General features: G+C 38.7%; 2 protein-coding genes across 9 annotated transcripts in view; one reads left to right on the plus strand and one right to left on the minus strand.

The window, feature by feature from the left end:
• Nucleotides 1-368: 368 nt before the first annotated feature.
• LOC147227341 (carbohydrate sulfotransferase 11-like) lies at nt 369-23,324 on the plus strand. 4 transcript variants are annotated; one of them, XM_086159351.1, is made up of 5 exons: nt 369-571; nt 677-878; nt 14,634-14,722; nt 18,003-18,167; nt 19,131-23,324. In XM_086159351.1, the coding sequence occupies exons 2-5, from the start codon at nt 785-787 to the stop codon at nt 19,812-19,814; spliced, it is 1,032 nt and encodes a 343-aa protein (XP_086015477.1). In that variant the 5' UTR covers nt 369-571; nt 677-784; the 3' UTR covers nt 19,815-23,324. The 4 variants fall into 4 exon arrangements, with proteins under 4 accessions (XP_086015477.1, XP_086015478.1, XP_086015475.1 ...); XM_086159352.1 differs by having other exon boundaries at nt 14,655-14,722; XM_086159349.1 differs by lacking the exon at nt 369-571 and having other exon boundaries at nt 770-878; nt 14,655-14,722; nt 18,006-18,167.
• The window catches only part of slc41a3 (solute carrier family 41 member 3), a 34,382-nt gene continuing 29,199 nt past the window's right edge, over nt 22,740-27,922 (minus strand). For all 5 annotated transcript variants that reach the window (XM_086159343.1, XM_086159344.1, XM_086159345.1 and 2 more), the window contains one exon: nt 22,740-27,910. In XM_086159343.1, coding sequence (XP_086015469.1) covers nt 27,737-27,910 — 174 coding nt within the window. In that variant the 3' untranslated portion in view covers nt 22,740-27,736. The remainder of the gene's footprint in view (nt 27,911-27,922) is intronic.

Genomic DNA, 27,922 nt, shown 5'->3' on the forward strand with positions numbered 1-27,922 from the left:
ATGCACAGTTAATCTAGCTGTCAGATGTTTCATGAAACAGGACATGCTGTCCCCTCAAAAACTGTGATGTTGCATTTTCGTACTCCACGTATAGGGAACTACTCTCACTGATATAGTACTTTCCCCGGCACAATGCTTACCCATCATGAATTGCACATGTGTTGAATTTATGGCAGATTAATTCAAAAAAAAGTTTCGTGTCAATATTGAACTGCATCTGCAAATTTTTTCTGCTCAACGTTACACCGCCACATCGCAGAAATAAAACTTTATCCATGTAGTTCTCATATTTCCAACAACATTTAAACGTTGCATTTCTCGAGCGCGATGGGCGTGACGTCATGGCATGCTGCCCCGTCCATGTTCGGAATAGAAGTTTGTGTAGCTATGAAACTCGAGTCTAGATATTTGGTTTAGGTAATAACCGATGCACAGAGGGGGGGTTCAGGTTTTTATATACAACTTTAGGTCGCCTAATGAATTAATTTAGTTAACGCCTTGCCTAAATTGATATTGGCATCGTCATTAACGAAATGGAACCGTTGTCCATTTTACCAGGGGGCACTTAGTTGTAAGTTACTCATGACACGTTAGTATTGATTAGTAATAGCCCAACCGTCATCACTTTTTGGAGATAAGTGGCATTCGGTTTTCACCTCCTTCAATTACTTCGCAGGTTCCCAACTTTCGCGAGTCTCATCCTCGTACCTCGGCGGTTTCGTATGAATCGCGGCGAGGCAGCGACGAGGGGTCGGGGGCTCCGCCAGCAAAGCCGGGCTTCAGGATGAGGATGCCCAGGAGAGGACGCCTGTTCCTGGCGATGTGCCTCGGTTCACTCCTCGTTTTTGTGCTTTACTTGCAAAGTATCAACAAGCCAGGTAAGAAACCCATATACACTCTCAGACCAAAGTCTATGGATTCATTGTGACAGAAAAAGAACATCACATACACTCATAATCATATAACGGCAACGATCTCAATGATGCAACTCGCCAAGTTGTCAATAGCTGGATAAAGTTTGTTCATTGTGTGCAACAATGGTTTGATGGGCGTTTTCAGTATTTTGACACCCGCAGAGGTAGCACTTGCAGAGGTAGGCGCTTGCATTATGAAAAAGGGGTGTGCGTCGATATAAATACGACACAACACAATAGTTACGCATACAAAAGTAATGTTAATTTATGGGTGATCGTTTAGGGGCTCCTGCATGCATGTTATAAGGCATCCCTTGCAATCAGACAATGTCGTTTTGAACCTTTGATTAATCTTATATGTCATTTTTAGCAACACTGGCACACCTGCTTGTCTGTTGGTGTGATACAAATGGTCTGTCCAGAGAGCCAATATATTTTGGACGTATGAATGACCTCACTGTGAATGGTGGAATGTTTAAAAGCCCCCTCAAAGAGACCTCTGCATTCCATATTTTGACCCTCCTCTCCTTTTGTTACCAGCGCTAAGAACCTCTTATAGACATTGGAGGGCAGGTATTGGTCCCCAGTGGATTGCACACTTCTCTTGGAAAGAAGTCAAGTCTAAAAGAGAGAGTAAGAGAAGGGGTTGATTGATTTTCACTCTCATTGCTTCAGCAAACGGGCACATAGGTAAGATGAGAAAGAAGATTAGATTCGGATCTTTATCCCATATGGATGTTGAGGAAGAGGGGAGAAGGTTAGAGGGGTGGGAATCCAGTGCATGCTGTTGGCCAGGAAAGGGTCTGTCAATCAACGTATTTAATTGAAATAGCCTGCTGTTCATCCTGCATGATACATATATGGGTTGATTTAATATGATACACTATGCCTTAATTGTCAGCACATCCCATGAGCAAACAAAATTGCACATATAAATCAACTTTAAATTTGTGCAGACCTGCAGACACAATAACCGCATGTTGTCTAAACCTAGAGGCAAGACATTTCAGCACTCACTTTGACTTAGCCCTTTACACATACCTACTGTAGGTAGATACCCATACTGCTTGTTCTGTCTGGGCTTGTCAGCTTTACAGCCCTACTCACCAGAGAGACCACATAAAAAGCTACTTGGGACCATATTAGAGAGGTAATCCGCAGAATATCAATAAAGCGAAGTGAGTTTTTTAATTAGTGTGTATTTAGTCAAGTCTAGCTAGTTTTATTTATAAAAATCAGAATTGTAAACATTTTTTATTCCAAGGCCCTTACAAGTGGTGTTGTGTCCAACCATTTCCCGTAGACCTGTGCCTGGAAGGTAGGAGAAGCAACCCATTAACTTTAAGCGGGGACCAAAATGGAGGAACTTGAGACCAGATGTGAAATAGACAAAAAGGCTGTCAGAGGATGAAATAACTTATGCTGGGTTTATACCGTAAGACTAAAGACTCAAGATAATATAAGATAAACTTAATCGATCCCATTGGGGAAATTCCTTTGTCACGATAGCTACAATATCAAAAAATAAAAAAGGATAAGAAATGTGAATAGAAATCTATTATAGAGAGACAGAAGAGAGCAAGATATCCATGAATCGATAGACAGCAGCAACAACAACAACAGCAACGTCAGGGATAATAATGGACAACATAAAGGAACAGTAAGGGTGAAAAATACACAACCAGAAATAAACGACCATATAAATAGAGTGACAATAGCAATGACAAGAATAAAATAAACAGTGGTAGTGAATAGGGTAAGGTAGTGAGATTGTGGAAGCAGCATAGATGCACCTCAGGCCGGTCAGAGTTGCGTGCCATCCAGACTGCTGTTGTACAATCCGGTGGCCGTGGGCTCCCACTGGGCGTCTGAATCGTTCAGTTCTGCACCGGATTGAGATGAAACGTTGGCTGAAGGAGGATGCACATCAGCCAGAGCTCGTTGTGCAGGGGGTGGGAAGGATTGTCCAGGATAGCTCCCAGTTTGTCCTTCACGCTCCCCAATGCCAACGATTGACGATGGTCCATGTTCAGTCCAACCACCGTCTAGGCTTTCCTCACTATTTTGTTGAACCTATTGACCAGTCCTGGCACCGCCCCACCAGCACACTAAACTAAAGAAGAGTGTGCTGGCTACCATAGACTGGTAGAAGGTCTTGAGGAGCCTGCTACAGACGCCAAACAACCTCAGTCCCCTCAGGAAGAACATCCGCCTCTGACCCTTTCTGTAGAGTGCACCAGTGTTGTGTGACCAGTCCAATTTATTGTTAATGTGGACCCCAAGGTACTTGTAGGAGTCCACTATCTCCACCTCTTCACCTTGGATAGTGATTGGTACCTGTCTCCTCCAATTCTTCCGGAAGTCCCCAACCACCTCCTTGGTCTTGCAGATGTTGAGTAGGAGGTGGTTTTGGTGGCTACACTCAGCAAAACTTGTGATCAGACCTCTGTGCTCCTACTCGTTGTCATTGTTGATGCATCTAATGATGGAAGAGTCATCGGAGAACTTCTTGAGGTGGCAGTAACAAGAGTTGTACCAGAAGTCGGAGGTGAACAGGAATGGAGACAGGAGACTAAATATTTTGAAAAGACTCGTGTAATACTATCAACTCACACCAGCTCACATCTTTCGACAAGTTTTTAAGTCTTAATTCTTAGAGTAGTCTTTAATGTAGTCTTACTACACTAAGACTTGGCTGAGACCAAAAACTGTGCCTCTCACATCAAGACCTTGCAAATATTTTGGAAAGAAAAATACAACTAAATTCTTTCAGCAACTATTGCCACCATAAAATGTTTTCACTAGATATTACTAGAGCCTCTGCTATGTCAGTCCAATTATCAAAATCAGATAAACTTATTTTGTTCCAAAGGGGCAATTGGAGGGCACAAGGGGTAGCATAGCAAGAGCAGATGAACATCTATAAATGTATAAAATAAATATCAAGACATAAAATAAAGATAAAAAATAAATTAAAAATAAAGTGAACTGACTCCAACATCAATAAGGTGCCTTAAATAAAATGTATTATTATTATTATTGTTGTTATTGCTTTTCCTTCTCAACTTGGTCGTCGTATGTGGGAGAGTTGACATTTTACAAGCTGGGCTGTTCTGCATTGTGCTCCACCATCTCCATCGTTCCTCTTTCTGGGTACTCTATAGTGATCGTAACGTCCTTTCGCTGTTCCTATTCATCCACACCACAAACAAATACTATCTCTGCCCCCAGTACAGCTCTGATAGTTTTGTCTTATCAGGTTTCCTCTGTCCGGTTTTGTTAGAGCTCTTCTATTGATTGTTGATTCTTTGCAGTTACGTAACACTACAACTTGAGATAATATAACGTGATTGATATTGTCTGAAGCCCTAAGACTGGAAAAAGACTGAGCTATGACTGCGCTAAGACTTAATACTACCGGCCCACACTAAGTGAATATCACTGCCCTACAACTCTTATAATTTCCTTAGGATTTTCATTATAACTGCCAGTTTTAAGCCCGCTGGAAAATCATAAGGTGTAGGCCCGGCATTAGACCGATCACAGTTTGATGTACTTTAAAGATATATACTACATGATAAAATGATTTTGGTCCAGGAAGATGAAAGCCAACATCAGAACCACATGAACTCCCCTCAACCACTCAGACCTGGAAGAAGATAGATCATGTGACCAACTCTTTTTCTTAAAAACCTGGAAGGAGGGAGTATAGTGGGTATAGTTAAACATACAGTGAGAGGAGAGCAAAACCAGCACAGCTTGAGCAGATGTTGGAAAAAAGGACAGAAGAGAGGGTTTGTAACATTTGCCAAAGATGAACTAGCCAGAGAGGGACTGAAACCCATAATCTTTCGTTGCCTGGGCTGGTAACATAGATGGTGACTTAATGGTGTGGGCCGTTAAACTCTGGTGGAGTGTATCACATAGGCGCCTGCTCCTTCAAATATAATGGATGCCAACTGTTCTATATTACATTGTCAAAGGACCTTGTTTATTTTTCAGTGACCTGTTCCCAATTATGTTCTTAAAAGGAGTGTTTAAAAAAGCCTCACTTGCAGGGGGCTTGCTGTTTCGTGAACAGCTGTGATGATAACTCAGATCTGTAGTCTCGAACCCATTAGAACAGGCTTTGAACAGTCTCTACGGTGAAATTGTGATTGATGAATTAAGAGTAGTGGACAAAATGTATTAATATGATGGGTACCTGCTTATTTTCATGACTTAGCTCATAAAAATCCTGTTTATGTCATTATTTCTAAGGTAGGAGGGGGATGTCTTGAACCCATCATGTGTTTTTCCTGCTGCAGACCCACTTTAAAAATACTTGGCTATGATTTATACGTTAAGTTTGTAATTTAACGTGGTTTTCTTGTCTATGAGGCAAAAAAATCCTTTTAAAGCGGCTTTTGAGCACATCTTTTTATGTTCTGTAATTGAGAAATTCTGGATTTACAAAGACGCTTCTTCTACAGCTGCTTAATTCCCTGATATTTATATTAGTTCTGTTAGCTCAGTTGTTAGCACCATTAGCCAAAAACACTGCTGGCTATCCTGCTACTTTCTACCACCCTCAAGGTGCAATCACCGCAGAGTACTGCAAATTGGTATACACTTTGTACTTCAGTACTATTCTTAATGTCCTATTCGGGTCTTTTTTAATATATTAATTTAGACATGCAATAAAGCATTTATATGAAAGTTGAAATGTTGAGGGGGTTGAGGAGATATAAAAATGGACAAGATGAGAAATTAGTTAATCAGAGGGACGACACATGCTAGATGTTTGGGACATCAGAGATGCTAGAATGAGATGGTTTGGACATTTACAGTGGTGGGATGGTGAATATTTGGGTAGAAGGATGCTGAGGTTGGTAGTGACAGGCAGAAGGCTTAGAAGAAGACTGATGATTTTAAGGATGTGGTGAAAGAGGCAGAGACGATAAAGAGAATAGTTTTAGATGGAGGGAGATTGTTTACTGTGGTGATCTCTGAGGGGAAGAGCTGAAAGAAGAAAACATTTTATAAGGCTGTTTACATGGATGCCATATTACCTTTTAAGCGGGTTATAAGGCACATTAAGGTGCTTAACTGGGTTAATATGGTGTGCACTAATGGTTTTTACTTCATAACACTTATTTATAATCTAACATGGCAGTACACTAGCAGAGAATGTTTTGTAGCTCAAGTATGTTCACCTACTGCAGTTGCTCATTTATAAAATCAATTCCTTCACAATTATACTGCAGGCTACCCATCTGGTAAAAGCTTCCAGGCGCACCCCCCCCCCCCCCCCCACACACACACACACAGACACAAAAAAATACAGAGGAAACGAGGAAGCTAGAGATGAATATGGGAAATTCACCCTAGAGATTATATTTGTCTGCAGTGGAAGTTTTGTCGATTTGAATGTCGGATGCAGTTTAAAAGTTTGCAGAATTTGTAGTTGGTGGACACTAGCAAGTTACTCCAGCAACTCAGTGGAAAATACCGGGTATGTGTGCTTACAGTCCTGATTGAAGGCCACCGACCACGAGACCAGTGAAACAGAAATGCTGCTTATGACAGGAAGACATAGTGGTTGAGCAACATTATGAGTATAATTAATCACATTTAGATGAGAAAAAAAATTTAAGCAAAACACATGAAAACACGATTTACTGTGAATGTCTCTCAATTGTTGTTAAAATGTTAGTTTATATCACCAACCACTCTCACAAATCAGTATAGCTGTGTTTGACAACCTTCTTGCTCAGAGCTGGCTGTGAAGCTCTTTTCGAACCAGTAAGCTGAGCAATGAGACCTCAAGGATCTGGATCTGGATTCTGCCCTGCTGCTTAACAGAAGAAACAGAAGTCTAAGGCAAGGCTCTACTTTAGTCTGATGGATGAAATACATTACTACATTACCCCTAATTGATCTCTGAAAAAACTGCAAAACGGTTGAACGATTTAGATAATCTGTCGTGTGTCTTCAGCCGTGATGTGGCTTGGGTCTCTTGTCATCTTCAGATGTGCTTATTCTTGTAGTTTCAAACAATCCATAGGATAGACATTAACCCGTTCTTATGAATTCTCTTGAAAATAACATGTTGTATTCACACACTTGAAAGTACCCAAATGTATTCTTTTTATAAGTCGTTGCTTGTTCGGTTCCATTTACTGTGTGGTCTGGCCAGTTATGAGCATTTTTGAGTAATTTGAGCGAAGAGCAACTTTTGATAATGGAGCGACTTTGTTAAGAGGACATAATGTGCTGATTGTGTTTTTTTTCAATCCTGTGGTTTTGGCGTGTAATGACTGCGCTACTTCAGAAGCTGTCCTAGTTTTTTTTCTGTCTCTTAAATTGAATGTAATTATGTGCTGTTGCAGCACAATCTTAAGGCAAAGTAAAATGTTTATTTGCCCTAAAGGAGGAAATTAGTGTATAGGTATAGTAGGCCATATAATAGCCATATTAAGTTGAATGAAAATGTTGAAGATGTATAATCTTTTGGGCCATGATTATAAAAGCTCTTCCCATTCACTTAATCACACAAACACACACGGTCAATGTTTCTCTCACTTCAGAGAACAATGACTTCATTTCCTGGAGATTCACTCCAACCCAAAGGGCAAGATTATACTCCCAAATGAATGTCTACACAGACAGCTGTGTACACCACAGACTATCCATACTAATTTTCTGGAGTATCGTTTGAAAGACGCACTCTATACTTGAACAGGTGATCAGCATCTACATGAAGAACTTTACCCGGTCATCACTAGAGCCCTAGCCTGCTCTGGACGCACTGTTTGTCATAAAGCACACAAAACTTCATCATATGTTGTATAAACTAAAGGTCACATGACCCACAGTTTGACCCAGATGATAATTTTGATCAGTTCAGTCAAAGGCTCAAAGCTTAAAGGGCTTAAAACCCCAAGGCATCCCTCTTATTTTTTAGTTCAGCATCAGGATTCGAGGGCATATTTTGTGAACAAATCAAACAGTAACCAAACCTCTTACCTTAAAACAAGTCCAACCCAACTAGATTAGATGATGTAGGCCATTAAATCAACTTGTTTTATAGAGTCACACCTCCAAATTAACTTTTTTCTTTTATACTGGGGAGGAAGCACAGTACATATTATTCTTGAGCTCCAATTGTCTGACTTCCTGTGCCAACACCCTGGGGTTGGCATTTGGGAAAGACAAATGAGTCCTATTTGGCTTGCTATTATAAACTCATTAATCAAGTCGTGTCAGATTTATTGCCTTTGCTAATTTTATTTTTCTGTATTTTGTTTTGGTGACACAAAGGTATGTCTCTTTTTTGGTGAAACTCTACATGTGGGTGGAAACATGAAGTGAGTACTAGATCAGTGGTGTTAAGCTGCACCCCATTATAATAACATTTTAAAAAGAATGGTATAGAATAGGTTAATAGCATTATCACATGGCTCATGAAAGGTTGCTGAGACCTTTTGAAATGTTCAGGAAGAGTACATCCAAAATACCAACCATAGATTCAATTTTTTGGGGGTCCTAGTGTTGTAGAAGTTACATTTCTTAAAATGTGGTTGAAATCTATCTGTTTACTCCTAGTTACCGCTTTGCATTGAAACCACAATTTCATGTCAGATAATATCCCAGGCTTTTATTGGCTCTAGTAACTGAACCCGTGTGGCCCGAGTTTGGGAAATGCATCTGTCTGGGAAAAGCCTTTAATTCCCTTTTCACTAAAATGTCGCTCAGCAAACATGGGAAATTTTAGCTAGAGGTAAACAGGTGGCAAGTAACAGCCACCATCTGGTCAAAAATAATATGCCAAAACTTTGTGAGGCTCCCAATATGTCCTGGAAAACCTGAAAAAGAGCCAGCACTTGGAGAAATAATAAAAATAAAAAAAAAAAAAAAAAGACTTTGTAACCTTTTGTTATTCTGAACAATTATTTTAAAAAACTGATATTTATGCACCAGCCCAGCCCATAAAAGGAAATCTTAACATTTTTGGATGAACACTGAAAGAGTAATGTTATTTTATAGACAGCAGTATTTTGAACTATTTGAAAAAAAAGAAAGCAAAAGGAGGAGGTACAAGCTGTTTTTAGGAAAATCAACCATGTCTGATATAACAAGAAAACTTATGATGACTTTTTCCAACTATTCAACACTGATGGTTACTGAACAATCAAAGACACAAAGCAAATAATGATGCACCGCAGTAACATATCAATGTCCTTTTTTTATCCATGTCAGTCAGACAAGGTAGAATTTTTGTAAAGGGGCTACGATTAGGGTTAGGGTTAGGGAAAAAATAGTGTGAAAATCATGAATTAGGGTCTCTGTCTTTCCCAGATATGGGAAATCCAAATTTTTTTTTTTTGGTCATTGCATGATCAAAGTGCAGAACTTCTGTGAGACACTCGAACCACTACTCCACTTTAATGCCATCTAGGTGTTGGAGTGACAAGCCCACACAGTCTGCATTTAATTTCAAACAGAAACCTATGATCAGACCACAAACACTGTGATCTTTGTACAACTGTATTTATCATCATATACTGTTCTTCACTCATACACATAAAGTTTTAGATGTACACTGTGTAATCCTGTAATTAAACACACCACTGCTACTTGATGTGCCTGCATCACAATACTGTGTTGCATTTAAGATCTCTTGAAATGTCTAGAGCTCATCAGAGAACAGAACATCCCATTACACCTACTGGGTATTCATTTCCTTTGATCTAAGTGCTTTATGAATAACTATTTCTTATTATTCCACATGTTCTGTCATGTAAACTGTCAAGACTTTTGCCCTGTGGGTTTCTACTTTTATAAACTGTTGACATTTAGGGGGGTTTGTAGAAGAGGAGGTACTAAAACTTTGTGGTATATACACACCTAAATGGTCTTTGTTTAAAAGGCTTTTAGGAAAATGCAGTATCAGTGTTGAGTTTCACAAACCACCAAAAGAAAGACGATTATTTCTGTATTTCTGTTTTTTTTTCTTTATTCAGCGTCATCTTGTTTTTAAATCATATTCTTTTATTGTAAGAGTTTATTGTTTTGTTTTTCCTTCATGAGTGAAGAATTCAGAAAACTCACCAATAATTTGCTGCCCAAAAAAAATAGAAGAATACTTCAAAGACACATTGTAATTAAATGGGTCAACCAGTGATCAGGATCTGGAAGATCCCCCAGGACACAATCCATCATCTCATTAGGAGCACGCCCCGACATTGTCAGACATACAGTTAAGCATGTTTGGGCCACAAAAACTACTGAGTATAATTTTGGGTTGCTACAATGACATTTAGGCCAAATTTAACCCTCTATTTTTTTTTGAGGAATATATCACTGGTCATATATTTGCCAAAGCCTTCTTTTTAGAAATAAAGAGATTTGTTTACAATTTCTGTCAAACATTCAGCCAATTTCTCAGTTGTTTTTATCTTATCATTATAATTATGACATCAATAATTAGAATTTTATTTATTGTTTTTGTCTATTTTCAGTTATTATTTCGAATGTTTTTGATAGTTCCTTATTGTATTTGTTTTCGGTAATGACATTGCTGAATTCCAAAGGGTTTGCACATGTATGCATATGCATTGAGTCTATTTCACTAGAATCATAATCTGAGAGTGATGCGTAAGCTTACATGAGTCAGTACTTGTGCTGAAGCATTTTCTCTTGGTAAACCTTACCTTTTTAAGTTTGACTGGACCTGCTGATGTGTACTATATCATATAGATGTGTATTATGACAACATATATCAAATTGTAGGTGCCTCAAGTCAAGGAAGCCTCGCATACTTTCTTATTCAGCCTGAGTGAACTTGTAGTTTGTTAGACCAAAGTATTTTGACATGGATAATTACAGGGCCCTGCAGATAAGTTTCAGGTCAGCCTGATATATTTAAGTGAAGGATTCTCTATTTGACCTTGGAATCTAGTACAGTAATTTGTCTCACCGTTTAGGCTGTTGGAAAGATCTACGCATGTGAAAGGGTAACGCTTTCATTTGAGTCACTTCCTGTCAGTGTTTTTACCGCCTCGTGAAGCAGGTCAAGCTTTTGTCTTTTTAAGTGAGATAGAAAATAGTGAAACAATATAAACAGTTTTGGATTCTTTGGACCCACTCTCAACAAATTTCCACTTCATCAGCTGAAGCTGTAACATAGTACTGGTTATAAACATCAGGGGCAGAATGAATGGAACCTCATTTGTTAGAAAATGGAACATCATTGCCTCTTCAAACACAGAACACACTCAGATTTGAAAGATCAGAGTTCAATACTGACTTTCCCTATGCAGGTTTGAGGGGGTAGACAGCTGTCTGTACTATGCTTTAAACATCCGCAATGTGTCACTTCCTGGGCCAGAGAGGAAGTGGCAGTTTGTGTCACACAAGAACTCTGTAGTGTGTTTGTTACCGTAACTCCTGTAATGTGGTTTTCTATGTTGACTAGAAACAAGAACTATGAGTTAAGAAAGGAAGCATTGCTGCATTATCCAGGATGAGAACTGTCATGTGTGAGATATGTGAAAAAAATTATATATTAGCGGCGCATGTTCACTGAGTACAGTGATATTTAACCAAGATACTTTTGAATCATCTGAACTTTATCATAATTTAGTGAAAAAGTGGCGTTCACAGAAGAACAAAAACAAAAACTTCATATCTTAAAGCGATAAACCATCTTATATCCATGTTAAAAAGTCATACTAAAGGGACATACAGTTGGGCAAGAAAGCATTTAGTCAGCCACCAATTGTGCAAGTTCCCCCACTTAAAAAGATGATGAGGCCTGTAATTTTCATCATGATTCACCTCCACTATGAGACAGAATCCGAAAAGTAATCAGAAAATCACATTGTCTGATTTAAAAAAAAAAACATTTGCAAATTCTGGTGGAAAACCAGTATTTGGTGAAGAACAGATCACCTTAATATTTTCTTTTATACCCTTTGTTGGCAATTACAGGGGTCAAATGTTTTCTGTATGTCTTCACAAGGTTTTCTCACACTGTTGCTGGTATTTTGGCCCATTCCCCCATGCAGCTCTCCTCTAGATCAGTGATGCTCCGGGGCTGTCGCTTGGCAGCATGTATTTTCAACTCCCTCCAAAGATTTTCTATGGGTTGAGATCTGGAGACTGGCTATGCCACTTCAGGACCTTGAAATGCTTCTTACAAACCCATTCCTTTGTTGCCCAGGCGGTGTGTTTGGGATTATTGTCTTCCTGAAAGACCCAGCCACGATTCATCTTCAATGCCCTTGCTCATGGAAGGAGGTTTTCACTCAAAATCTCACAATACACGGTCCCATTCATTCTTTCCTTTAGATGGATCAGTTGTCCTTGTCCCTCTGCAGATAAACTGCTCACCGTTCTTATAATCATTTTGATCCCATTGAGTGAGATCTTGCGTGCAGCCCCAGATCGAGGGAGATTATCAGTGGTCTCGTATGTCTTCCATTTTCTAATAATTGGTCAGACAGTTGATTTCTTCACACCCAGTTGCTTACCTATTACACTCTCTTATAAGTAACCCTATGTTCCTGTCTTTTCTGGAAAAAAGTGTTCACTACGACCATTTCCATCCTTTTGCAAAATCTACCACCATCTGTCCCTCTGCGTTCCTATCCTGTATACCAAATCTACCCATCATTTCTTCATCCCCTCTATTGTCTGCACCAACATACCCATTGAAGGCTGCACCAATTACCACTCTCATCTCTGGGGATATTCTGCATCACTTCATCGAGGGGCAAAGCCACGTACAACATTGAGCATCACACCTTCAATTTCCAATGTCAGACCCATAAGTCTATCTGACATTCTTTTCACCTCCAGAACATTCCTCACAAACTCCTCCCTCAAGATAATTCCTACTCTATCTCTCTTCTTGTTCGTACCATGACACAACTTAAAGCCTGCTCCTAAGTTTCTAGCCTTACAGCCTTTCCACCTGGTGTCCTGAACATACCTATATATCCACTTTCCTTCTCTGCATCATGTCAACCAACTCTCAGCTTTTCCCGCCATAGTCCCAAAATTCAAAGTCCCTACTCTCAGTCCCAGACTTTTGCCTTTCCTCATCTCTCTCTGCTTCTGAACACGCCTTCCTCCTCTCCTTCCTTGACCTACAGTAGCCCAGTTTCCATCGGTTCCCTGTAGGTCATCGTTACCAATGGTGGTCGTTGTTAACCCGGGCCTCGACCGATCCAGTTTGATCTGGTTATTTTAATTGATTTCCATGTTTGGTTTTGGCACAAGTTTTATGCCGGATGCCCTTCCTGATGGAACCCTCTGCATTTATCCGGGCTTGGTTCAGAGAGACAGCGGCCAGTGCCGGCCTGAGGCTCTTGCAATTTTCCCAATAAATTATCTTATTTTTTTAAACCCTGCAGCCCTTCTGTGGAACTGTTTTCTTTTTTCTCAGCATTCATAATAGGAAGTTAATGTTATGTTCATTTTTGTCTAGTAAATATCTGTAGAGACCAATATTGATATCTATTTCTGTGTTTGGATGATGTGGCAGATTCAGGCAAAGAGGAAGTACGGATTTTGTTGATTAACCTTAAAGGGGATGCTTGAGGTTTTGTCAAAACTACTCTAAATCCCTGCCTCGCTGTTTTTATCAGAACCATAGCAATTTCCTCTCATGTTTTCGAATTGAGTCACGAGCCCTGAAGTCAACCATGTAAAGTTTTATTGTAATTTTGTGCATTTCTCCTACTGGGCTTTCAGCAGAAAGATCCCTGGATTTTTACTCTCACAGCACTGAGTATGTTGCTTTGTGCACATTCACTGACATGCTTTCCATATGATGGCATTTAATGCTGTCATCATTACATATGGACTTCCTCAATATATTTTCCTCTCATACTTTTTGACATAAACCACATTCCTCATTCTGTTTTTCTCCCAGCTGGATGAGAATATGTGGGGTAAAACCATGCATTTTTAAGCCACATGTGTGAAACAAATCACTTTTCTTACTCAGTGCTATTAGTGGCAGACCCAAAACTCTGGTGTTCGTCAGTCCTGGACTGGGGTCGGGGAATGGGGGGATGGGACTGGGGGAAGGTTAAAGGAGGCAGATGTATGTATAGAACTTCCAAGAGCGATACCATCCAGACATTTATGACCTTCAGAAAACCCCTCATTGTAAATGTCAAGATTTGCTCCAACAGAGAGGTGAATGTGTTGTGTTTTGTTAGTAGAACTTGATGTTCATTGAAATGTAATTTGTTTTGTGGTGTCTCTTCAGTTTCTTTTTTCTTTTTTTCATGGATGACTATCTTAAGTCTCAAAAATAGACAACAAAAAAGTTGCAGGGAGAGTGTTGGCAGAGGGAGAGGACAAGCTTAACTTACACAAAAGTTCAGGGAGTTTAAAATGGTTCCTTATCTATCATTGCAATGAGGGAGTAGAGAAAAGGGATCAAGTCATGGCAAAGGCAGAAAGTAGGAGGACTGGAAACTTGGCTTTCTCTAAAGCCCTATAAGTTTCTCGTAGCTGTGTGCCTTAAACTAATTAAATGGCAATCTGTTGTTGTGTATAAAGAGAATAAAAAGACTTGAAAACATAATTTGGCCATCTGCACTGATTCATACAGTGTGTGAATGTGTGATAACTGTAAAACAAACTTGATGATTAGATCAAAGATTTTTATTTTTTTTGTTTTGGCCACAGAGACACAAGAATCGTTTTTTTTTTTTCCAGTGTGTCCATTTGCTTTTGCAGAACCTGACAGAAAGACATCCGGCCCATTGGTGAAAAGTCCACTGCAAACCCTCTACAATGGAGCAGAGGTGACGACACAAACCACACTTGAAGACATGTAATTGCCAAATCGTGGGGAGATATTAGCTTTTGGAATGTCTGAATAATAGACATATGCTATTAAAAATGTCAGTTTGGTCAACATCTTTCTGTCCATTGATATCTTTGAATTGAAATGACTCGGATCTGAAATTGCGTTCAACGGTGATGTGTTCTTACATCATTATCAAAAATATATGATATAATTGATTTTCAAAGTCAAGTCCTAATCCCTTCGTGCCATTTTGAAGGGTTATATGACAATTGCTCCAGGAACGTTTGACCAAATCACAGTAAGGTCATGTGAAGGTCATAACTGATGATCTTTTAGAGGAAGGTGTTTGAGCAACACAGGATGCATTGAAGTAGAGTGGAGCCCCCCTTTCAGAAGGACACAAACTGATCGGCTGAGATTGATCCTCTTTCTGTTTCTGTCCTCTTTCTGACAAGAAAATCCTCCAGATGAATGCAACAAAATTAATTCTGTAGGAAAGGCGTAGATATGAAATAAAGGTCTTCTATACTTATAGATCACAGTGGAATAATTTTAAGATTTGCCAATTTTTCCTTTCCCCTTTTGTTGAAAACCTTAAAGGAATTCACACACTTGCATGATACGAAAAAAAATAATTTCCAAAAAAAAAGACTAAACTCTTAAAGGTCTCCATCTAAGACAAAAGAGGTTGGTTATCCTGTGAGTTTGTATGTTCATGTCAGCTGGTCTTATTTATTGTGCCTCTGATTACCTAAGGATTACATGTTAGGAATTTTATGTTAGGATAGGATCACATGTTTATTGATATGCCTTGTACCTTTGTAGTATAAATAATTCCTACGTCACAGACTTCCAGCCTGGTTCGCAGTAAACTCAGTGATATGGTACTATACCAGGAGTTGGACCAAACACGTCCCCTTTTCAGAAAAACACCGGTGCATAAAGAGGTGAAATGGTCTGCCATTTTGGCGCTTGGCAGAAAAAATGGCCACTACGCCTGGTCGAAGCTGGGCTACTACTTGTGCTTCTTATCTAAACATACGGGAGAAAATAAAGCCCTTTTAACCTTTTGATGGCACATAAGAGAGTGTGCCCCAATTTTATACTTTCCCTCTGTTATTTTGTCATCCAGTTTAGTGGATTAGATTAAGAAAAAATTGATGTGTTCTTACATGCGTGAGTGTTCCCTATTGAAAATGTACATCTCGGTGCAAATGAGTGAGTTGTTTTAAGATATAGAGCAGAAACTTCCATTCAGAAAAGTGATGTATCTTCCCGATATGCTTCCTTGGCAACACCTTTCAAAGTGATAAAAATAAGGGCAATGTTACTGGAGTCACTTAAGTAGCAGAATGGCCCCATTGAATGTTGGGGCCAACAGTCAGAGTTTGTTTAAACTATGCGTTTATCTGAAAAGGACTGTGACATTTAATTTGTCAAACCTGTTTGAAGACCTAAAAGAGCAAAAGAGCAAGTCAGTGTCAGTGGAGGACGACATCATGCACTCTTATCGAAGCCCATCTGCTGTTTTCTTTTTCTTTTTTTCTAATGTGTTTTCACCATCAGATTCTTCGTAAAGCTTGGGCATTGATAATAGGATATGTTACCGCTACAATAGAAATATGAATATGAATGATCATAACCATGAAGTTTATGAGATCATTATAAGCAAGAAGGCAAGAAGGGTAGTGTTTAAGAGTTTATGTAGGAGATCAAGAAGAGAATAACAAGATCTTTGCATCTTGCCAATTACTCCATCTACATATATGTATCAATGCTAATTAGATCAATAATAAGATAGAGTGATGTGAAAGTATGACAAAATCTTTTTACATTAATTAATCACAAATATACCAAGGTTTATTTATTTATTTGTTTATTTAAAAGACTAATATGGATGTCGGAGCTTTTCAGGAGAACTATGTTGTTCTCATTACACTGTTAATCCTTCACCATTCATTTAATTTCCTGAAATTAACCAGGGTTCACTTACAGTTTTCCCTAAATGTAGCCTTATTAGTTATAAAATAGTTAGTTGCTATGATCAAACTCATGAGAGAAGACCAAAAACTGCACCTACAATGGTTGCAATGGTCGCAGATGCAAAAAGCAGTTCAAATTTTCACCCATTAATGAAGCTATATACCTTATAATGGCAAATTAAAGATTTAAGGCAATTTCGTTCCGTGATTAATTTAAGAAAGGCTGCAGCAGAACGCCCCCTCCACACACATACACACACACACATCACCTCTGTAGACTGCTCTTATATCACAGACTTACATATTTCAGTTTATAGTATATAAGTGTTTCCCTATGTGTGAAACTGATGCCAAAGTACATGTTATCTTTTGAATCAGTCTCTCTAAATTGTTAATACTAGTAATTCATGCTAATTAGTTAACTATTTTGGAAATATTTATAATACTTTGACTTTACTCCCTCAAATATATGCATTTTGGCTTTTTTTTCCCTTTTATTCTTTGTTAGGTCCTAATACGCTCTCAAAAACAATGACTTTTCCATCTTTAAATTACTATACATATATACTGCTCAAAAAAATAAAGGGAACACTTGAACAACACAATGTAACTCCAAGTCAATCACACTTCTGTGAAATCATAGTGTCCACTCAGGAAGCAACACAGATTCATTTTGACTTGTTTTAAGGACATTACATCAAAGTTGGATCAGCCTGGAGTTTGTTTTTACACTTTAATTTTGAGTGTGATTCCTAGTCCAGACCTCCATGGTTGATACAATTGATTTCCATTGATCATTTTTGTGTGATTTTGTTGTCAGCACATTCAACTGTGTAAAAAGCAAAGTATTTCATAAGAATATTTCATTCATTTAGATCTAGGATGTGTTTTTTAAGTGTTCCCTTTATTTTTTTGAGCAGTGTATATTCAATCAGCCTTGGCTCTTTTAGCATCACTGAGGTTTTAATTCGGCAATTCAACCAAATTCCTCCCAGACGTTCTTGAAGTTGAAGAGGTGAAAATTCGTACTGTTTCAGAAATTTTTAGGAATGATTAGTTTTAGCAACTCGGTGAATGTCGGGATGTGGCACAGTCACCCTGAAGGTAGGAGAAAGAAGGAGTATCTGCTGACCAATAATCAATTCTTGACCTCAGTCAAGGCCTTGTTCTTAAGTTATTGTGCCACACATTCAGCTGTGTACCTGTCAAACAGTTCCTCGGTTATTTCTTCCCACGCCTCTTTAACTCTCCATCCCACCCACGGGCAATCCTCCTCGTCTCATTGCCACAAAGCAGCAGGAACTGCTGGCGGCTCAGAGATCCATCCAAGGCCGCAGGGAGCTGCTGGAGCAGGAGTGTCTGAGTCATACCAGGAAGCGGCGGGTGCTCTCGCCAGAGGATCTCAAACACCTCATTGTGGACGATAAACACAGCCTCATCTACTGCTATGTGCCCAAGGTGGGTTAACATGATTTGTATAAATAAAGCTGAAGTTTAAAAACCCAAAAATATCTTCCCGCAGCTTTTATTCAGATGCTGTATTCATTCAGTTGAGATTTTTGCAAAGCACAGCAGCGCAATCCTTTTTTTTTCCTCACCTTTTTATTTGAATATACAACAGGCCAGTTAATATACTCTTGTTTGAAATAACCAGTATAACAGTCATGGCGTCCGCAGATCTTTCGAGCAGTTAGGAAGTTAAACAGATTTTATAAGTTATGTTAGGTTGTGAAGTATTTTACAATTTGATATTTCCCAGAGCTGCGCCTAGTTCAATTCACAGCTTTATTGGTACTAGAAGTTAAATAAGACAGCAGTATTAGTTGACTTCACCAGTCAGGCAGATCATTGTCAGCAGAGTTTTAGGATATTTGAAGTTGGTCAAAATTAAATAATTTTAAATTAAATATTTTAAAATAAAACAAACCATGAAAATCCTGGTGTTGTCATGTTCTTAGTATAGATTTTTAACCTGATTAGAGGACATAAATATTGAAATGAATGATTATTTGGAACCCCTTGATAAAATGAGAAGCACACACACTGGTTTTAAGCTGGATTTCACTTTTATGGGCTTTTTCTTTCGAGAAGCGTTTTAGTAAGGGCACATTCAAAAAGAAAGTTTCTATAACAAATTATGTTTGCTGTAAGAAAGAAAACAGAAAATGCCAATATTGGAAAGATGACAGATCGTTAATGTTTCTCTGGGTATCTCTTGGATTGAACAACTTAATTTTAATCTCATCCTTTAATTTAGCACATTGAAAATAGACTGGTTAGAGTTAGTAGAGTTCAGAGTGAGGGGTTTCTGATACAATAATTTATTGAGGATATAGCCTCTCAGGTCCACTGATAAGCATTTGTGGATCCCTAAAAAGATTAAATTTGTTGAAAATGGTGTGTGTTTTCTCCCCCCTGTAGGTTGCATGCACAAACTGGAAGCGGGTTCTAATGGTCCTCACAAGCGACGGTCGCTACACCGACCCGCTCGCCATCCCAGCCAACGAGGCCCACATCCCAGGAAATCTGCAAACCTTGTCCGAGTTCTCCGTGGCCGAGATCAACCGGCGCCTCCGCAGCTATCTCAAGTTCATCTTTGTGCGCGACCCCTTCGAGCGGCTGGTGTCGGCGTACAGGAACAAGTTCACGCGCAACTACAACACCGCTTTCCACAAGCGATACGGAACCAAAATCATCCGCCGGCACCGGCCGGACCCGGATCCAGAGGCCCTGGAACAAGGCAAAGACGTGACTTTTCTGGAGTTTGTGCAGTACCTCGTAGACCCCCGCACGCAGCGTGAGGAGCCTTTCAACGAGCACTGGGAGCGGGTCCACGCCCTCTGCCACCCCTGCCTTATCCACTACGATGTGGTAGGCAAGTATGAGACTCTGGAGCCTGACGCTCAGGCAATTCTCAGGCTGGCTGGCGTGGACCAATCGCTGCGGTTTCCCACATCGGGTAAAAGCACCAGGACTGATGGCGATATGGCAGCGCGTTTCTTTAAGCATATCAGTCCCTTCTACCAAAAGAAGCTGTTCAATCTCTATAGCATGGATTTCCTCCTCTTCAACTACTCAACGCCAGAGTACCTCAGCACTCGATGAGCAGCGGAGAAAAGCCTTTCATAGAAAACACTTTATTATTTGGTCATTTGTGAGGTGTGGAAAGTTTGCACTTCTTAGTTTCCACGGATACGAACCGATTTTTTTTTTTTCTTTGCTAGAGCGGTCGATCACTTGTCCAAGTGAGTCTCCAGCTAAAGAAACAGCTGAATTACTTGATACTGTGGTTTCACTTTGAAACGAAGCCAAATCTGTTCCTGCGAAGGAGAGAATATGCTGTAAACCTCCGCCTGGATTTGAAAAGCATCTAGAATTCAATATTTATTCTCTTTTCTCCTCACATTTTACTTAAGCAGACTTTTCACCATTTCACTTTGTCTTTTATACAATGATTTTTGATTGAAGCGCAGTGCATTTCACCAGCATTCTTGGAGCACCTGCACATCGAGCACCTGCACATGGACCTCCGAGGAGCTGGTTCTCCTCCTGCACGGGCCAAGAGGAAAATGACTGAACGCAGCCGTTACCTGTGTTTGGAAGTATTAATTTATGTATGTCAGTGCTTGAGGTATTTATTGTTTAGAACATGGGAGGCTGATTTTGTGAAAATGTATTGTATGTATGTGGGTTTATGTAAGGTTAGCTTTTGCACAAAAATGTATGCCAAATCTATTCTCTTATCTTTTTAACAACGAAACCTGCTCAGAAACTTCTCCCAGTGCTTATTTCACTTGTCATGAACTGTTTGACCGTCGAGTTCTTTCCCGTTCCCTCTGACGCCCCCCCACTTCCAGTCAGCGCTTGCATCCCTGCTCTGTCAGTATGTCTGTATTTCACTTGGGGCAGGTATGCTGAGCAAACAACTGCATACTACATTCGATAATATTTGAAAGTAGCCTCTCTCACCTGTTTAAATCGGTAAAAGTCCATTTTTAAGGAAAGACCATGAGAATAACAGTAAGTAGGAGGTAGAGCAGTCATCTTTGGTACCGAGCATTCCTTAGTTGGTTCTCGGGTCCTCCTAGTGTGTCGAAGTGTTGTTGAGCGGGACCCTGACAGAAACCTGCTGCTCTTGGTTCATCCATGATGGTTTCATTGCAGAAAATAAATTTCTCCTTTGGGACTAATAAAGGATAAATTATTATTACTGCCGTTACTTAAATGTATGTCGGCTAGATGTTTTTCACACCCAATAACTGTCAAGACTGTCTCTTGATTTATGAGCAGAGGTTTCATGTCATTTGGGTTCTTGTCATTGAAACTAGTAGTGGCAAGTGATTGAGTAAAATACATAACTTGATTTTTGAGGTTTACCTTCCTCTCGGAAAGTATCTTACCTTTAGTTTACATCGAATCGGTTTTTAAGAATATTTTTCTTTTAAGTTTCAAATCATTCGTAAATTATTCTCATTACTGAGGACACTTGATGCTGTGCCGTGGTTTATTAAAAAATTATTTTTATGCTTGTCACCAGTTGAACTCACTATTGTGTGAATCCATTATTAATCCTTTATTTAATACAGTAAAGGATTTCAGTACTTTAGCCACCACTGATTAGAATCTAAATCAGTGTCAGATAAACAACAGACATAGAACCTTCACGTTATCTGGAAATATTGCTACGCTGATCTTGCTTTTACAGAATAATATAAAATAAGAGTTCGGGAGACACTTCTCATAATGATTTGGTCTGAAGTCCTTGGTTTTGTCAAGAAAAATAAATCACTTTTCGACTGCATGTGTTCTCAGCAAGACCCACTGAAGGGTCATCAACATTATATCTAGATAGCCATCTATCTGGGATGACCTGGAGACTTTAGAGTTCCAGACCCATCTAATATGTTTTTCATTTAGCTTATTGTCCTTTTTGATAACAAGATCCCATAAAAGACAGTCATACATTTCCTTTTTGCTGTCTTAATTAGTACCAGTTTAAAAGTGCCGTTTTTTTTGTTTTCTTTGCTCATGTCAAGGCGCCTTAACTCCTAACTTTTAATTTCATGTCTTTGGTAAATTTTGCAATTTTCAATGTTACTGTCGGGCAGGACTGCTCTGTAAAAAAAAGCTGTAAGCCTGTGACGATGGCTGGTGCTTTTTCTCCAAGCCTTAATTGTGCCATCCTGTTCACTTTATGTCACATTTTCTTCTCTGGAGAACACAGCCATGGATTGATGCTCTCCTCTGAAGCATGCGATTTAAGCCGTAATATGCAAAAACCTGTCACTTGCCAAATTTCAGTCACACCTACCTTTTTTTTTTTTCCACTGGAATGTTGCACAAAATGTGTTTTAATTTCTTAATTTATGTCAAAATGGTTAAAACCATGCTATATAATCATCTCATATTCCTGGAGGCTACTGTGTTTTATCCACGGCTATCAAGAAAAAGTCTGCCACTCCTGAAGAAACACTGCCTTGTAAACATTGTGAAATAGTGATGCATAAGTTTACTTGTGCCACAAAACTGTGAATGTGACAAGTGAAGTGCACTTGCTGATCTGACGGTTTGACAGGCTGATGATTTTGATGTTTCACCAAATACAGTCCTTGAACAGTAACACACTTTCGTCGTCTCTTGCTTCTTACACTTTTTTAACAGCTACAATGAAGTCAAGAGAAACAAAACAATATCACTATAAGTAATTTTAATCAAATGATCTACTTTACTGATACTGATGTCCTAACCTGCATTCATTCAAATATGAATTTCTAGACAGTGTTGGTGGTGGTCTGGGTATGAATATATGACAAATAAATCAATAAGTTAAGATTTAATATCAGAAAATTAAGACTGCAATGTGGTAATCATCACTTCTGAAGGCATGAAATCAGCTGACTTACACTGACATGAATCTGTATTAAAGTGCTTATCACTAGCTTAAATATTTAAAATGCTTGGAAAGTAATTCTTTCTACCTGCATGAGTAGGAAGTGATAATTTTGTTTTAGGGGATGAATGACTGACAGATTTGATATGTTGGTTTTTATTAAAATAGAACAGTCCACTGACACTAAAATCACACAAACACTTGTCACATTGATTCCACACAAATCTTTGTGCACATAAGCTGCAACGCAAGTGTGGGAGGTGACAGTGAAAACATTCAAAAAATGAATTTAAAAGGCTTAAGTTATAAATGTGGCAGTGTTGATATTTCAGTACAGTACAGAATATGGAGACTGCAAGATCAAGGACTGTTGCAACATTTATATCAAGCTACTATTTCCTTGACATTGATGCCAAAAAGGACAAGACTGAAATCTGGCATTTTGACATCATGCTATGTGCTCCTAAAGCATGGCGAGACAAATGTTAAATTTGGCGAAATAGACTTGTTCTCACGATTTAGACTGATGCCGCTCCTACATCTGCACATTACGTATGAAATGACAGGCAGCAGACAGTCAGCTTAGCAGAGCATATAGATTCAACACACAAGTGGAGACTCCGAAACTCTGTGGCTTGTAAATTACACATTAGCCCCTGAAAACCCCAGCTTGCTTTAAATTACAGTTTTAGAGCAGATTTTTTTTCTTCTTTTTTTTTCCCCTCCAACATATGCAGAGGCAAGCTGTTTCCCTGATTCCACTATTTATCATTAGCAAAGCAAATTATCTGCTGGCTCCTGCTTTCAATTTATCACCTCGTCCGTCTTACCAGATTAGCACACAAATCCTCTTTACACATAGTTATGAAAGAAAAAAAGAAGAAAAAAAAAAAAACTATATGCTTGGAACAATCTTGAGCACAGACCTTCACCAAAGCTATTATCATGTAAACAACTGGAAAACATACATATGGTTGGCTCCATATTTTGAAATTTGAGAAAAAAGCAAAACAACAACCAAATAAATGTAAGTTGGAAAAGCAGTGCTGTTTCAGCTCTAAGCCCTCATGCTCATAGAGGGGAAGGTTATGTTACAATGCAAATGAGACAAAAATAACAATTAAAGCCTGTAAAATTATAGGCTGTTATTCTTTTCCCATAAGCTCATTTTGGGTACCCAAATCTTGACTATTGATGCCATTTCAGCCAAATCCTTTTTTTTAAATTATCATCAATATATTTGATTAAATGTGCGTGTCGTATTACCTGAGAAACTAATGACGATGTCTGAAAATAATAAAAAAAATGTCATCTAAAGAAAACCCATTTTAACACATCCGTAGACGGAAAGGTAAACCATATGCACGACTTGGCGATAAAGATAAACCATCAGTGTCCACACTTAAATCTGTTGTGTGTAAAATTCAATGATAAACAAAAGAAAAAAATTGCATGCACACCGTAATTGGTTTATTAGATTAGATTAGATATAGATTAGAATTATGGTCTGAAAATTGAACTAGCAGATTGATCTCATACGCTTTTTGTCATTTAAAAAAAAAAAAAAAAGAGGAAAGTTAAGGTTGTGATTACATTCACTGTAACTGTCATCTGCCTAAATATGAAATTTTCTGTAACATCCAGCCTCAATGACTGTAACCAAGGACAGAACTGATCAAACAGACATAAGCTCCATGTATGAAAAAGTAAGGCCAGTTGAAATTACCTTATGAAACATATATCTTATGGCCAGCTCGGTACTGTATCTCCATTCCACAGGAAGCCCAGGGAAGCACAGATTGACTGACCACAATTGTCCAATCTGACGTAAATAGTCCAGCACTTAACAGCGCTGAACGTTGTCTACTCAAAAGACACAAAAATAGCAGCGAACATGTCTAAAAATAGCCTAAATTTCACATTGCTGATATTCAGCTTGACAACAGCAACCAAATCTTAAACCTCATACAGTGACTGACACAATGGTGGTGATTTCGAAATGAAATAGAAATCACCACCATCACAGGTTCAAACTCACTTTTTAGCTGCTACAGCTTGACCCTCAGTTGTGGTCTCTTTCTCACAGTATCTCAATTAAAATAATACTTCTTTATAGGTAGCTTTGGTGATACTGACTGTGATTGATGTACCATATCTTCATGAAAATACTGCAAAAGTATGTCTCTAAAGACATTTGGTAAAGCAACATAAACATCGAAACATCTCACACAGAAGACGAGACAGTTTGTTTTCTGAGAAATGTCTCAAACCTTTGGTATTATGAAACACAATGATTTGAAAATGTTTGAATATTTGCAACAAAGCACGCATACACATATTGTAAATATTTACCAAATGTAGTTGTACACAGTGTTGTTAGACTACACATAGTTTATCATAAACACTCCAGGATTTACACTTATTAATTTATTTTTTTTTGTGCTGGTGCTTCATGGAAATATACCGATACATGATTGAGAAGAGATTTAGTTTTAAATGAAGTACGTTCACTAAAGGTTTTATTGATGAGGTTTTTATGGTTCAGATGGAATAGTCATGAAAATAAGGCATTTTGAGACCTCGGTTTGAGGATGTGCTCGCATAAAGTGGTGAGTGAAAATACAAACCCTACCAAAACAACCTTACTTGTCTGTGCATATGCAACCTCTTATACTGTAATTGCAAAAGGTACAGACATATAGTAGTTGTCTTGTCAAAATGTACAATACAATAATTGTGCATAATGAAGAATTTCAGCAGGGAAGGAAAAATTGTACTTGAATGACCAGGTTAAATTATTGTACGTCCAAAAGACTGCAAAATATGATCTGCATTGGATGTTCTGGAGACACTTGACCCTTCTTTGTGTTTACTTGACAAAATGCATTTTTTTATTCAATTATTCAAGATAAGCAATAGATGATGGTTGAATAGGTAAACAAAGTTAGTTGATTATGTCCCAGTATCTACTTGGTGAAGTTTTAAAGGTAAGGATAGGATTTCTGTAGGATACAGCAAAGAGATGAAGAAAACTGAAGGATCCTCTGAAAGGATGTATAAGATTAACTTCCCTATTTTGTTGCTATTAAAACATCTTGAACAATTATGTGATGACTTGTGAACATTAAAAAAACACCATTGACCTGCTTGTCTACTGTATTTGAACTACACTGTGAGGGACTATGGAACACCGGCCTTAATTCGACTTGCTCTTTAAAAACTGTCTTGAATTTGTGCTTGTGGATCCACCTAGCAGCAGCTTGAAGGAGGCCGTACATTACGAACTTGATTTTCTTTGTGTGTGTGTTTAGTTGCAATTAAGTGGTGTCTCATGCACTGCATAGTGGAAGCATTAGGTGATATGCATGGCACATATTGGAAACAGTAATGTTTGTCAGTTGTGACAGTTTACATCCAAGCTCACACAACTTCCAAGTGAATTGATAATTGATATGACATATACATTGTCTATATATATATATGCAATATGATATAATGATATATCTTTATCTATATCTTAAATATGTGTTTTTACATATCAATTGGATGGATGGATGGATGGATGGATGGATGGATGGATGGATGGATGGATGGATGGATGGATGGATGGATGGATGGATGGATGGATGGATGGATGGATGGATGGATGGATGGATGGATGGATGGATAGATAGATAGATAGATAGATAGATAGATAGATAGATAGATAGATAGATAGATAGATAGATAGATAGATAGATAGATAGATAGATAGATAGATAGATAGATAGATAGGAATCTTCTAAATTATAGTTTATAGACATGTATTAGCAAATCAAGGTTGAAATACTTGTTGTTTTATAATAACAACCCTGTAGGACTGCCCTTCACCCCGAAATACAGAGATGACCCATTTTGCACTGCTTCTTATGCTTGGTGTTTACCAGAATGACTGGTCACTGATGATTATCTTAGAAAAGATGAAAACAAATGCTAAGTTAAAAGAATGCACGACAAGCCATTCACGAAGGACCATAACTGTATCCAGTTCATCCATGATTCAAGCAAAAAATCAAATTCTGTCTGCATGATGTTACAAAGCCATACCATATTTTTCAACCACTTTTAATCTACCTGCAAAATGTCTGAAACCACCAGCCATTGAATATCTCAGGCAGAATAATATACATTTCCAGTCCAGTGACAAACCTGTGTGTGAGTCCTAAATATATATCAAGTCATATTTTTCACTCACAAATAAGCATCTTAGCATGAAGGTATGAACACCAGAGGCAGACCTCTGTTCTGCTCTGTCAGCTGTGTGATGCTTTCAGGCAACTCACAGGGATTAGTTTGCTCCTTTTAGTGGAGAGGCAGTGCTCTCTGGTGGACAAAGTTCTAAACAGTGACACCAATGATATTGCAAATCATACACTTCAAAATGTATAGGCTGTTGTAAAGCCAGAGGCCCTTGAATCTGCACTGAAACTGACCACAAGTATTGATGATTAGAACCTAGCCATATTGCACCTGATGAAAATATATTAGTGTTAAGGATAGCATACAGTCCTCTCTTCTATTGGCGTATTTGAAAAGTGAAACAGCTGGAAAACCTGGGAAAAGGAGCATTTGGATCTTGACCAGACACTGATTTTTCATCTTACTGTAGGACACATGCCAGCCAAGCCTTCAGTCATAGTGCACACTACTTATTGTTTGCATGTCTGCATTAATCATTGCTCAATTCTGGCTGAAGACCATAGATCTCTACACACATTTGACCACACGGCTATGCCACTGTGATGCTAAAAAGATGTGGGAATCGCATATGCATCCCATATTCAAAATATCTTTCAATGTGGGAAAACCAAAAGTTAAGAAAAGATGAAGAGGAATGGCTGAACTTTCCAATAAAGTTTTTTGTGAAAACGCACTGTTAAAACTAGGCCTTTTCCCTGATGGGCGGCTTTAACTTTTATTTATTTAAGTTTCTCAAATAAACGTTTACCTTTGTGACCAACATGGATTCTGCTTTCCCTAACTGGGTGAGGGATAAAGATACAAAACTGCTGTCTAAGACGATCGAGAGCATCTGTGCATGAAAGTAACACAACTAGTGCCACAAATCAGAGGCCGATGAAGGCGTCTTTGACGATAATCAGAGACCAAGGCGCTGAACAAATAAGACGCAGCGGAAGCACAGGGCCAGGAAGCCGGTGCCCAGAAGGTCCCCCAGGGCTGTCAGGTAGGGGATGGAGAAGTTGTCAGGGTCCAGACTCCGCCTCCACATCATACGCACAATGAGGTCAGCCACGTAAAGGAGGATTGACACCTTTAGGAATAA

Source organism: Fistularia commersonii, chromosome 14, assembly GCF_037954325.1.
Source record: "Fistularia commersonii isolate RoL2024-O1a breed Wild chromosome 14, RoL_Fcom_v1.0, whole genome shotgun sequence".
NCBI classification, from domain to species: domain Eukaryota; kingdom Metazoa; phylum Chordata; class Actinopteri; order Syngnathiformes; family Fistulariidae; genus Fistularia; species Fistularia commersonii.

What these genes read in the sequence shown, in the direction of transcription:
- LOC147227341 (XM_086159350.1), top strand. Translation starts at nt 14,534, where the DNA reads ATGTGTGATAACTGTAAAACAAACTTGATGATTAGATCAAAGATTTTT. An exon ending in CCCTCTACAATGGAGCAGAG is followed by an intron (nt 14,723 to 18,002) that starts GTGACGACACAA and finishes ATTGCCACAAAG; the next exon opens with CAGCAGGAACTGCTGGCGGC. An exon ending in TCTACTGCTATGTGCCCAAG is followed by an intron (nt 18,168 to 19,130) that starts GTGGGTTAACAT and finishes TCCCCCCTGTAG; the next exon opens with GTTGCATGCACAAACTGGAA.